The sequence below is a fragment of the Trachurus japonicus genome, chromosome 12, assembly GCF_045865225.1.
Source record: "Trachurus japonicus isolate A0001 chromosome 12, Traja_1.0".
Classification (NCBI taxonomy): Eukaryota; Metazoa; Chordata; class Actinopteri; order Carangiformes; family Carangidae; genus Trachurus; species Trachurus japonicus.
Genome location: NC_140918.1, coordinates 3424214 through 3438045, shown reverse-complemented (window position 1 = coordinate 3438045; position 13832 = coordinate 3424214). Strand labels below are relative to the sequence as shown.

Sequence of the window (13832 nt, the reverse complement as noted above, 5' to 3'; positions counted from 1 at the left end):
GGTGCGATAAACTGTATGTTTTACATTCAATTTACGTATGATCCGATTAGTCGACTAATCGAAAAAAGGGTTAGGGTTAGGGGTTCGTCATCAAACCTGATAATGCAGCAGTTAAGTTAACATCTCACATCAGCTAGGTCAGACCAAACTTTATCACGTTATGCTCCTCCTATAGTGTTCCTGTCACACTTTGTCTATAGTTAACATTAATCACTGTTGTAGGTTACATCATACACATGCCTTTTAATAACAATATTTTTGTATTAAGAGTATTTGCTAATATATTTCACGTCCACTGTGTGCCACCAGTGAAAGACTACTGTTTGTTCATTGTCATTATCTGTCAAACTGCTGATTTATGAAGGCAAATAAATAATTAATGTTTATCCCTAAAAATGGGTTTGGGGTTCTTTTATCAAGATGGTCACCAAAAACTTCAGGGACGAACAGCCCCACCTAGAATATTTTTCACCAGCCGCCACTGATTGGAATCCTGATAAGTCACCTTTACAACGAGGTAACAACTTGTAAGGACCGCCTTCTTCCACCTGCGTAGTATCGCTAAGATTAGGAATATCCTTTCCCAGAGTGATGCTGAGAAACTGGTGCATGCATTTATCACTTCTTGGTTGGACTGTAACTCTCTCCTGTCAGGATGTCCAAAAACTCTCTGAAGAGTCTCCAGTTGGTCCAGAACGCCGCAGCAAGGGTTATGACAGGAGTTAGGAAGAGAGAGCACATCTCTCCCACCTTAGCTTCTCTCCACTGGCTTCCTGTAGGATTTAGAATAGACTTCAAAATCCTTCTGCTGACTTATAAGGCTCTTAATCAGTGGTCCCCAACCACCGGGCCGCGGACCGGTACCGGTCCGTGGATCATTTGGTACCGGGCCGCAGAAAGATGAAATGAAAATGAAAAAAAAAAAAAAAATCGTTTGTTTCGTCTATTTCACACTTCCGGTCGTTTTATTTTGAAAATGTTGCCACTTCCGTTTGTGCATCGTTCCAGCGCTGCGCAATTGACAGGCAGGCACAAACGTAAAAGAGTGAAAAACACACGTCGCCGGGCCGGGAAAAACTCAATAATGAGACGACAGAAGACCCGACGCTTTCCAACAAGAAGAAAGCTGTTCTAAAAGAAAAAGCACGAGTCCTGTTTAAATTACGGGTTCATTGCAACAGGTGATTCGCATGCTCCAAGCTCCGCAATGTGTGTGCGGGACCCGGCCGGCTCTCTGCCGCTTCATCACCTCACAGAAAACTTCTCTCCCTGCGTTCTGGATTTAAGCAGAATATCCTGAGATCGCCACAAAAGCACGGAAAACCTGCTTCCATTACAAACATATTATGTTTGTGAAACTGAGTTTTCTGCAGCTTCAGCAGCAAAACGAGATGACAGACGTCACCCCCGGATGACTGACATTGTGATACTATATTATGGTGAGTTGTAACAAAGAACGTAAACGTAAGAGAAAACTAAGCTATGTGAACATGTAGTCCTGTTTATACAGTAGGCCTACATGTAATGTAAACAGGAGGACGTACGCTACCCCCCCCCCGGTCCGCGGTAAAATTTTCCACAGGTGACCGGTCCGCGGAGATAAAAAGGTTGGGGACCCCTGCTCTTAATGATAAAGCTCCAACCTATCTGAAAGAACTAATCATTCCTTACTGTCCTACCAGAGCACTCCGCTCCCAGAACGCAGGTCTGTTAGTGACTCCCAGTATCTCTAAAAACAGACTGGGAGGTAGAGCCTTCAGTTACCGGGCTCCTTTACTGTGGAACCAGCTCTCTCCGTGGGTCAAAGAGGCAGACACTCTAACTACATTTAAGTCTAGACTTAAGACCTTCCTTTATAACAGGGCTTTTAGTTAGGGCTGGCTCAGGTAGCTCTGAACCATTTTATAGCTACGCTGCTATAGGCTTAGACTGCTGGGGGACACATCTGGTTACACAGAACCCCCCCTCTCCTCCTTCCTCCTCCCTCCTTCTCCTCTCCTCCCCCCCATCAACTCTCTTCAACATTTCCATGTTTCTCACATTCTCTGTTATAAACTGTTTTCTTGTCTGTAACAACATCTATTGCACGTCTGTCCGTCCTGGGTGAGGGATCCCTCCTCTGTTGCTCACCCTGAGGTTTCTCCAATTCTTCCCTATTAAAAGGGTTTTCTATGGAGTTTTTCCTCCGTCAATGTGAGGGTCTAATGGCAGAGGATGTTGTTATGATGCCATATAAAGCCTTTTGACAGATTGTTTGTAAAAAAAAACAAAAAAAAAACGGGCTATATAAATAAAATTGCCTTGACTTGCCTTGCCTTGAATCCATGGAATGAGAGCAACAATTGAACACTTGTGGGATCAGCTTGGGCGTGCTGTACGTGCTAGAGTGACCAACATAACCACTCTGGTTAACCTTCAACAACTCCTGGTTGGGACCAGGCCAGTGACCAGCATGTGGGTCAAGTGCCAAGCTGTTGTGGCTGCCTATGTATCTTCCACACAGTACTGAGGTACCTGACAGTGTCAAATGAAGTGTAAAAAATGGCTGTGTTGTTTTGGACAGCAATCATCCAACCGCCAAGCAAGTCTGCATGCATGGCAAGCAAGTCATATACTTGTGACTGACACACACCTGGCAGCACGGCAAGCTCAAAACAAGTAAATACCAACAGGAGAATATTGCTGGGCTTTTGGTATTTTCTTTTGGGGTGTTACCTACACGTTTAGCTATGTTGCTCCTTCCACAGATATAAATGATATAAAGTACAACACCAATTGGTATTGTTAAAGGGGCAAAAAATGATTGACTGAAATAACATTTGAGGAGTTTATTTCACTCTACCCGTTTAAATATTAGAAAATGTTCCATTCTTCTTTATCTTTAGATGAATCCTCTTACTTCTCTGCAGACAGTCAGCCAGCTCCTCCTGCTTCATTCTCCTCAGGAAGTTCACTGTGATCTTCAGAAATGACTCTCTGCTCCTCCTCTGATCTTCATCATCACCACCCACTACCTCACCATCATTGTCAGGATTATCAAATAATTCTGGGCAATTTGGACTCAGAAGTTTTTTGGCTTTCTTCAGCTCATTCTTCACAAAAGTGACAATGTTCTCCTCCAGCAGCTGGAAAAACAATAGCATGCTGTGTAAACTTCACATTCAGTATAAACACATGGATCAAATATTAACATCCACTTCTCTTCACAGCTGCACAGATAGATTTATAGATGTTAATCAAACCTGCTGATCTGAGCAAAATAGATTCAGTACCTTAGTGCTGAACTGGTGCTAAAGACTATTGTAAAAAAAAAACATTTTGTCATGTTTCATATGAAAGAGAGAACAAAATAAACCTCAGCATCTCAGTTATTTTTGATGAGGCTGAAATGCCAGAGAAAAATTACAACAAATATTTTTCTTTAGGATTCATTGCAGATGAACAGGAGAGACCAGAAATGTTTGGTAAAACAAATAAAGCAGCATGACACTGTAATTGTAGCTGAACATTTCTTGGTGGCTGTAGTCATCAGTTCTGTGCGTGGATGAACATTTACACACCATAAATATGGAGTCCAGGTCTGTGTGATGCTGCTTGGTGAACTGATCACTGAGAACCTCTGAGGTCTCCTGGAGAACTCTGTGGAGAACAGATGAATGTTTAGAACATTCAATAAAACATGATTGTAAATTGAACTGGGTCAGAACAGACACTGCTGGACTGTTTAACTCAAGTAATATCCTGGATGGCATCAGAATTTTTAAACTTCAATAAAAATGAGACGGAGATCATAATGTTTGGGGTGCAACCCATTGGATTTCCCAGGTTATGGGCTCTTAGGGCCCTAGTTTCCTAGACCGAGCGAAGTCTAAGTGCAGCGCAGCTTCGCCACGCCAACGGGGTGTGGCCCAGGTCCATTTCGCAAGATTGGTGGGCCGCGCAGTCAGACTTAGACCAGCGCAGCCCCTCCCCTCGTCCCTCCCACCGGCGCAAACGGTGAAGAGGGAGGAGACAGGGCGGGAGGGAGACAGGAGGAGGAGAGAAAGGCGTGGAGTGGGTTTGACACAGCCGAGTCAGATCTTCACCAATCAAAGGAGCTCCTCTCCTCACCTTTAACTGCGCGGCGGGTGATGCGCGCTGCAAGTTTGTCATTTTATACTTGGACATGGACGGAGGAAACAGCGACGCCAGAGGCCGAACCTCTCCCAGGAGGAAACAGCTGTTTTGGTCCGGAGGTCCGAGCTCAGAGTGACCAATAATGAGTTTACTAATATACTTAACCAGGATTGATCTGATACACTGAGAACGGCTGCCCAATGTAAGAAACAACAACTAATAAACTAATAAAGAAACTCACATTTATTCAAACCCTGTGTATAAGATGAGAGGTGTAGCCTACACTAATCACAACATGAACAAACACCATGAAATCAGCGTAAAGGACTCTCTCTCTCTCTCTCTCTCTCTCTCTCTCTCTCTCTCTGTCCTCCTCTCTCTCTCTCTCTGTCCGTCTCTTTTTTTCTCTTTTTTTTCTGTGATAGAGATGCTGAGTATACTGTAGTAGGCTATATACTGACTATCTGATACCGAGGCTGTTGTGGTGGACTAAGAGAGATAATGATTTGTGTTTTGTTGTTCATTACAGCTGCGTGATGTGGTCGCACGCGCTTATGAATTAATAAGTAAATAAATAAATAAATAAAGGGGATCATCACAAGGGCAGAGTGGTATCTCAACACGGCAGCGACATGCAGTCATCCACCCTCAGTCCTGCTTTTGGGACATCCACAGCTGCTTATCAGTGCCAGTTCGTCCCTGCTGTGTTAATTCAGGTGGAGTTTCCATTACGCGTGCCACAGCCTTTGATCTCTGCTTTGATCTGACGTCAGATGTGACGGGACAATCTATATAGATATAAATTCACGTGTTGATTCCGTTAGTTGCATTAAATAGTGGTTATTGTGGATATTTATTGCATTGAAATGTGTCTGGAACTGTGGAGATCTGCCTGTGAGGTCTTGGTGACGTGTGTGCACTGCAGATCAATCAGCCAAACTTCCACTGCACCTGCTGCGCTTCGCCCTGCGCTGAGAGTAGACCTGGTTGGGGGTGGCGAGCTTTCAGCGCAACCTCGGCGGGACATTTTCGCACAAAACTTCCACTGCACCAAGCTGAATCTGTGACGCCTCCCACTGCTGCGCGGCCACGCCTATCTCAGCGCAGCGCGATCTGCCAATCTTCCAATCTGACTTTGCGCTAGGCTGCGCTGGTCGAAACTTGCATTAGACCGGCTGCGCTACCTTGCGCTACCTTGCGCCACCTGCGCTGCGCCAGCAAACTAGGGCCCTTAGTGTCCAGTCTTCTGTAAAAACTTCTTCCAGTTGAGGATTTTATTGAAAGTAATCTCTCCTGCAGAGACCTAAAGATGACAATTCCTGCTTTTATTAATGCTCAGTTTGATAACTGTAACTCACTTTATGTTGGCCTGGATCACTCACTACTACATCGTCACTCTAGACTCTACAGCAGCGGTACTCAATAGGCGGCCCGCGGGCCGCATCCGGCCCGCCGAACCTTCCAATCAGGCTCGCGACTGAGTTCTAATAGTTTACATATTACTGTATTTCTCGGGCTCCGCGCGCCTGTAAGTCAAAGCGCTGGGACATGGAAACGTGCGGAGCGTTTGTGTGTGCCTGTGAGGCGCTGCACTGGGATACAGAAACGCCGACGAACCCAAATCACCATGCGCGAGTGTTCGGGGAGCGGGCTGGACTGCAGGGTTTTCCCTGCCTGTCTGCAGAGACCGTGGGTGATTTTCACCGCCGTCTTGGTTCAACTGTGTGTGCATCATGCATGGGGGGCCGTTCAGATGAAGCGTCTTTTGCGCGAGCTCAAACTCATTCAATGTAGCCGCACGTCATGCACGCTCACAACTCAAAAGCCGTAGCCGCGCGCATTTGATGAGACGCATATTGTTTTTTCTTGCACGTCTGCGGCGCACAGCTGCACGACCTGCTTCTCCCCCGGTGTTGTGTCCCGGTGCCCTCGGCCTGTGTCTCCTACTGTTTCCCACTGAGCTCTGCCTCGTTTGAAAGGTGAAGGAAGCCCATGTGTGGAAAGACGTCGCCTCCGAGATGTAGAATGTGTGTTATAGAAGAGAAACACACATTTCAGGACCAATGACTTGTATCCTCAGAACAGAGTCAGACATGTCCTGTGATGGTCAGGTCATATCATATTTAAGATGAAAATCACAGGGCATGTCTGAGGATACAAGTCAGCAGTGTAAAGCTCCAGCATGATATGTAAAGGATGATATGATAATGTCAAGACATTTACAAAACACCGTGAAGTGTATAAATAAAAATTATGTGCTTACAAGTAAAATAAAAATATTTAAATTATTAGACGAAAAAAGGTGAATTTAATTTCAATCTCGGCCTATTTGAATGTTCGGCCCCCAAGGTGTCTGTTAAGAAAAATTCTGGCCCTTTCACAAATGTATTTGAGTACCCCTGCTCTACAGCTTGTAAAGAATGCAGCAGCCCGACTCCTCACTGGAAAAACGAGACCACACATCAATTATCTTGGCCTCACTCCACTGACTTCCAGTTTCATTTTAAGATTTTACTGTTTGTTTTTAAAGCTCTTAATGGGCTGGTTTCCCAGTATCTGAGCTCCTACATATCCACCTGCCAGAGCACTGAGATTGGCCAATCAGCTGTTACTGGTCAGCCCAAAACTCAGCTGAAGACCAAAGGTGACCGAGCCTTTGCCTTTCCAAGCTTGCTGTGACACATCTGGGGCCTCATTTATCAAAGAGGGTGTAAAACTGCTACTAAAGTTTTGCGTACGGCGAAAAGACGAAAATGGCGTACACCCAAAATATTTACACCTTTTTCAGATCAATCAAACTGTGCGTACGCACAACTCTCCGCAATTTCCCTTTGATAAATCCAAAGAATGGTGCACACGTGAACACACCTCTTACTCCACCCCCAGAACGCCATATATGGTCAGCACGTACATATTAATTAGCCATGTGCGCTCTGTGGAGCAGCTACAAAGTGACAACAAAGTGACAACGGAGACAACGGGCGGGGGAAAGAAGCGGAACTACATACACGGCGATATCGGGCAATAAATCAGTCAGAAAAATTATCTTGCATTTTAGTAAGCTACAATAAAAACAAAAACCTCCCAAATCTCAACAAACGAGCAGAAAGAAGAATAATTTTTATGTAATCTGCCCCTTTATCCCAGAAAATCTTTTTTTTTTTTTTTTTTTTTTACACCTAGATGTTAAAACAATAAGCAGGATTTCCACGATAGTTACCATTACTTTGAACGCCTTTCCACTACACAGTTACAGCTCTACTGGACTTGGTTTAGGTCATTTTCCATTAACGTTACGTTGTCTCACTCTTTATTCTCTCGTCAGCTCCAAACACACGTGCACCTCGTTAACTCAGGTGACAGATTAATAACAGTCTAGGCTGCAGATCAGTGTGCGCTGCTGCCGGTGTGTTTTTAAACTTGGCGGGTTTGATCCTTGTCGGACGTCACATTAGAGTGTGTAAAAGCAAAAAAGCAAAATCCTCAATCCGCTCTGTTTATCAATTAACATAGAGCCTAGTGTTATTATAGAGCGGGTTGGATTGCCAGCATCAACGGTCGAAGCGAAGCGTTTTCACACTACATTTATGAGCCTCCGCGTGCACCGTACATTTCTTTGACCGGCGCAAGACAGACTCATGTTTTCATTCATCAAAAATTAAAGTCAGAGGTTCAAAGAGGTTTACATACCATCGTAGTTCCGACCATAAACGGCGATTCTGCGGCGTTAACTCGCCATGAAGGAAACGCTGGTCGGCTCGACCAGCATTTCCGCCACCACCACTAATAATAACAAAATAACGATAGAGACAGATCGATATATTTAGCGAAAATGGAGCCATTAACAAGTGTGGGTAGCGGAGATTCATCCACATTAACGTGAGACTTTTTTTATAACCGAATAGAAACTCCTCGTTGTCCCTTTAAAAAAAATCTTACTGTCTCTTCTAAATGTACTCCGCTCCTCTCTCCCTCTCACACTGCAGTTCTCTGACTCAGCAACGGTGTCGCCAATTCCTCCTGTTCCTCAAAAAAGGCGTAAATCACGTTACGCCAGGGTCAAAATGGGTGTAAATGTCCGCACTTTTTCCCGTTAGGTTTTGGTTTGATAAATCCCAAATTTGGCGGAGAAAAGTGCGTACGCACAAAACAGGGGGAAAAGGGTGTAAAAAAAGGTGTATCCACAATGATAAATGAGGCCCCTGGTCGGTGGAGTAAATAAAGACGTTTAAATCCTCCCTAAAAACGCACATTTTCTCTCTGGCATTCAGTTGAATTGACACATTTTCTCTTTTACATGTATTTTGTTTTTACAATTTTATGTATGTATTTTATGGTATTTTAATGATGGCCTGTTTTTATTTATCAGTGCAGCACTTTGGTCAACTTTGGTTAAGTTGAGTTGAGTTTTTACATATGTTTTCTATGAATAACATGACAAGATGAAGCAAAATTGAGAGTTTTTATTGGCAATCATGAAAAACAGGAGAATGATCAGGTCTTACCTTTCTGTGATGTCATCAAGCTGAGCCATAGGCCGGTCACTCTTCATGGGCAAACGGCTGGGGACAGCAGACTGTTGTCCACTTTTAAAATTATAGGGTAAACCAATAGACCTGTCACTCTTCATAGACAAATGGCTGGGGACAGCAGACTGTTGTCCACTTTTAAAATTATAGGGTAAACCAATAGACCTGTCACTCTTCATGGACACACAGCTGGGGACAGCAGACTGTTGTCCACTTTTGAAATCATTGGGTATAGCCATAGACCGGTCACTCTTCATGGACACACGGCTGGGTACAGGAGAGTCTGGGGACAAGGGAGTTCTCTTCTTCTTCTTCTTCCTTTTCTTGCTGGTATTAAAGAAAATAACAAATAATGAGGTATACTGAACCTGATAATGACCCAAATAAACATCAAATCACATGAGAAATCAAGTTAGTTTTCACTGATGCTGCCCAAGAATGTGAAGTAAGCTCAATAAAAACAAACAGTATGAAGATATGAGCTCTGAAGAGTCATGGACAGTTAGAGATCCTCATCTCACCTCTGAGCTTTGGTCTGGCTCTCATGTTCCCCCCTCAGAGTGGTTTTAGAGGGAGGGGCTCCCTCTTCTCTGTCCTCACACTGATTCATAGCAGAGCCCCCACCTTCACACAAACACAACAACAGGCTTCATCACAACAGGACACATAATAATGACTGTCTTAATATCCAGTAGATGAGATTGGAAAAGTGAACAGGATTGTTACAGGAATGTGCAATTTTGACCTAATGGTAAATATTGATTACAGTAGAAGTGATGTCATTAGTCCATACTGATACATTCACTCTTAGTTCAGAGGAATCATTTGACAACGTTTTCAGTCTGGAGAGAGAAAGTTGTATGTTCACATGAAACATGTCAAAAATGTCCTTAAAGATTTCACTAATGATCTTCCCTAAATCAAACTACTGTTGATTCTTCCTCCAAGTAACAATAACACATACAGCACATCGTCTTTTGACCTTTAATATTTGCTCTTGAAAACGAGTCTGTGCTAATAGTAATAACTGCTAGATGACTGTGTTTTAAGGACATGGAGTCCAAACATCATATGATCAATTTCAAGCAAAGCTGTCCAACCAGTTCTGTCACGCTGCATTTATTTCTGATGTCGTTGTCTCAGGTTACAATCAGGCCTCTGTTGCTTCTATCAAACACTAACACAAATGTGAATAGTTCCTAAATAATTGTCTTTTAACTCCAACAGACATTCATAACAATATTTGACTCAATCAGAAACACTCATTAAGCATCAAAAACTTTTCTCATGTCCCGTCAAACAGTGACACAACAACATGTGACCACATTTATCCTGTTGATCAGACATTTGAAGATTCTCACCTGCTGAACTCTCTTCAGGTCGACTTTCACACACTTTCCACCTTCATGTCTCAACGAAACATTTGGAGAGAAGAAGCTGCTCCGACTTCTTCATTAGTCCTGCTGTATGTGTGCATTTTATCTGATTCACATCCTCATAACTTTGGAGTCCACACCTTAATAAACATCAGAATGACATCTACACCCGTCTAACCTGTTTAGAGAGGTGTAGTTCTATGGTCTGTCCACTAGATGGTGGTAAGTCATATTCCAGGGAGCAATAGATTCAGGTTCATCAACAGCTGACAGTCACATCTCTGACCAACAGCTGAGCACTTTGTATCAACTTGCATTTTGTCCATAATGTTACATTTCAAATTTTCTGCAAAAAACAATCTAATATGTTTATGAGTGCAGTGAATTACAGCATAGTTCAACATTTAGTCAGATCCTCCTCTCACCATAATCCCTATAGTCATGGCAGTAGATTCATTACTTTTAATTATCGGTGCATGTTGTTTTGAGATCGGCGGGGCAGAGACGTGACCTGCTCAGTGAACACAATGGAGGTGAACGGTGCAGGTCCCCTGTCCCTCATCAAACTCATCAAATACACAATCCAACAACTCCACAACACTCTGGTGGACAAGTTGTGACCTGCACATGAGATAATCATGTAACATTAGTGACAAAGCAGCCAGGCTTTAGCATAATCACTGTATATTTTACCTGACACAGTAAAAGAAACAGCAGTCACACAATTCAAAATTAGATTTAGCCTAATGTAATTTAAAGATAATGAACAGTTTTTCCGTTAAGAAGCTCATATATAGAAAGTCTTTTGACAGGTTGTATATTGATGTGGTTCAGCAACATTAATAAGAGGGTGGAGCTGCTGTTTGCAAACACAATCATTCAACCTGCTGTGCTCTGAACGCTCATCCGTATGACTGTCTGCAATGGTGTTAATCCTCACACACACACACACACACACTTAGACAAGCGACCCAACACTGTTTTAACAAGAAGTCTGAACCAGAACCTGCTGCAGATGTTTCACTGTTTTATTATTGCACAGGAATGTGTGTGTGTGTGTGTGTGTGTGTGTGTGTGTGTGTGTGTGTGTGTGTGTGTGTGTGTGTGTGTGTGTGTGTGTGTGTGTGTGTGTGTGCGGTGATAGACAAATGTTTTCACTTGATGATCTTCCTCCTGTTGTGGAGGAGAAAGAAACTACAGAACTGATTTAGCTGATGGAGATCGAGGGGTTAAAACACTGATGTATTGATATTTGATTTAAAAATTTTTTTAAAACGTTCTAGCTGAATTTCAAAATAAAACTCACCATGTTTGAATTATTCTGATTATTGGGGTCAAAAACAAAAAAGGAACCAGATCATGGGGATTAATTAGAGTATTGATTAGAAACAGTGTCGTCAGTTTGCCGTCGTTTTTATTTTCTGTCCTGGTGAACCAGTTGTTTAATAAAGCTCTTTGTAAAACAGATTCTTCACCTCCTTTTATTCTGCATTCACCCAGGTGAAGTCCAGGTTTGTAGATCTGGACCTCGACTGGAGTAAAGTTATGATGTGATATTATAGATTATAGATTATAGATCAGGCTTCCTGACATTATAAAACTTGATTATCTGCAGCACTGAAGCATCGACCTGCTGAGACTGAACAAACTTTAAGTCACTGAAGTTGTTTTTAATGTGATCTGTGATGTTGCTGCTGTTTCCTGAATTAAAGATCTTTTATCTGTTGGTGTCTGAGATGATTGATCAGCAGAGAACGGGTCGACTTCATTATCTGAACGTCTCAAATATTGATGTGAAGAAAGAACTGATCATTATGTCAGAATCAGTCCAAGTGTGAATTTTTCCAATTTATTAAAGCCTAAGAGTCGACCAGTCGGCCGACAAGAGCCCTACAGAAATTGTACTGTTTGTTGTTATTATGAAAAATGAATCGCCTTTTTGTGGGCTTTAAAGGGATATTCCGTTCTGTGTGCGTCAGCGACTCACTGTGAAGCCAGAGAGAAATTCAGTCCTGGAGCTTTAAATCACACTCGTCACTTCAGCTCCACCTCAACATCCTGAGACCTTTATTTGTCTTTTATACACTGTACAAAAACATAGCATTTATTATGTTTACATTAACATTACATCAACATTGTTCCAAAAAGGAGACGATACATCCTTTCAGTTCATTTCAGTTTCCACTGTCTCAGATTTCTGATTTTGTGTGTTTATGTACAAGCTGTTAATAAAAGCATCTATCTATCTATCTATCTATCTATCTATCTATCTATCTATCTATCTATCTATCTATCTATCTATCTATCTATCTATCTATCTATCTATCTATCTATCTATCTACCTATCTACCTATCTACCTATCTACCTACCTATCTATCAGGCCTGCCTGCCCGTCCTCAGAAGAGACAGTGGGACCTACACAGAGACACAGAGACACTGAGGAACCAGGACCGATCCAGAACCCAGGATACAGAGGTTCAGTGAAGGTGGTGTTGAAGGTGTGGAGGTGGATCAGTGAGTCAGAGGAGACACTGTAGAAGGACAGAGTCCCAGCAGGACAGTTCACATACACTGCTACTCTGTTAGAGACAGAGGAGGAGATGGGTGTTTCTGTGTTGTTGTGCCAGACAGAGTAACAACGACCACCAGAGTACCTCAGACTCCAGGACCGATCATTCCATCCAAACCTACAATTATCACCGTTTCCTTTCCTTCCGATTCCTCTGTAACTCACTGATATATCAACCTGTCCTCTCCACTCCACCTCCCAGTAACAGTGACCAGTCAGACCAGTTGAACACAGCAGCTGAGCCCAGAAGTCAAATCTGTCTGGATGATCAGGATATGACTGATTCTCCCACACACATGTCACCGTCCTGTTGTTGTCAGACAGTTTGAGGTGTTTGTTCACTGAGTTCATGTCCACTTCCAGTTCACAGGTGTCTGACGGAGAGAACAAGACACAACACAGCTGCAGTTTATCATCTGTTCATTTATCAACAACTTCACTGACAATTCATGAAAAAGAATAATTCAATGTTGTGCTTTTCTTCTGGTGTGGACCTGAGGATGAGGCTGATGAAGATCCACACCAATAAACACATGGAGTGAATAAAATGTCACTAATGAAACTGGATCATCGTCTTCCACTGCAGCACAAAGAAGCTCTGAACCACCTGCTTTCTAAAACTGTCATCTCCTCCACCAAAGAGCTCACACTCAGCAAAGTTCACACCTCTGACATCAAATCTCAACGTGTCAATCTGCTACAAACAAGTTTCACTACAGTCTGGATGGTTTGGTCCAAAATCTGCAAAGAACTGAACTGAGGCTGCACTGACTGGTGTTAAGCTGCTTTCACTTCTACAGAATGCTGTGAGTTCACATGGATCTCAGTCACCATGGAAATGGACACATTATACTTTACGTTTTAGATTTTTATGCTGACGATACAGTTGTTTATTGCCGTGCCATTGCGGTTGCCCTGGTCTTTGAACATCTGAGCAGAGCAGCTAAATCACAACCACTCAGCATGTGGCTGTTTATAATGACTTTAATGAATCCATGAGCTGGAAAGGATCATAAATCATCATTATTAAAGCTCTGAATGGTGATGAGTGATTTAGTTTACGTTGTCATGGAAACAGACTTCAACAAAGAAAAACAGGGAGAAAAGTAATGACACCTTTAAAGGTGTACAGAAAAGAAAACTGAATTTAAGCCCACTCTGGATCATCAAATTAGTGTAATAACTCATCTTTCATACGATGTAGGCCAAACTTTGTGCAAAATTCTATTTTTGAGTAAATC

General features: G+C 42.7%; 2 protein-coding genes across 2 annotated transcripts in view; one reads left to right on the top strand and one right to left on the bottom strand.

The window, feature by feature from the left end:
* The window catches only part of marchf5l (membrane-associated ring finger (C3HC4) 5, like), a 253777-nt gene that overhangs the window by 200570 nt on the left and 39375 nt on the right, over positions 1-13832 (top strand). The gene's annotated exons all lie outside the window — the stretch shown is intronic.
* The window catches only part of LOC146976844 (uncharacterized), a 35249-nt gene that overhangs the window by 13258 nt on the left and 8159 nt on the right, over positions 1-13832 (bottom strand). Inside the window, 5 exon segments of the mRNA XM_085794251.1 lie at positions 2900-3125; positions 3561-3641; positions 8483-8502; positions 8782-8972; positions 12392-12965. Of these exon segments, the coding sequence (XP_085650377.1) occupies positions 2900-3125; positions 3561-3641; positions 8483-8502; positions 8782-8972; positions 12392-12965 (1092 nt within the window).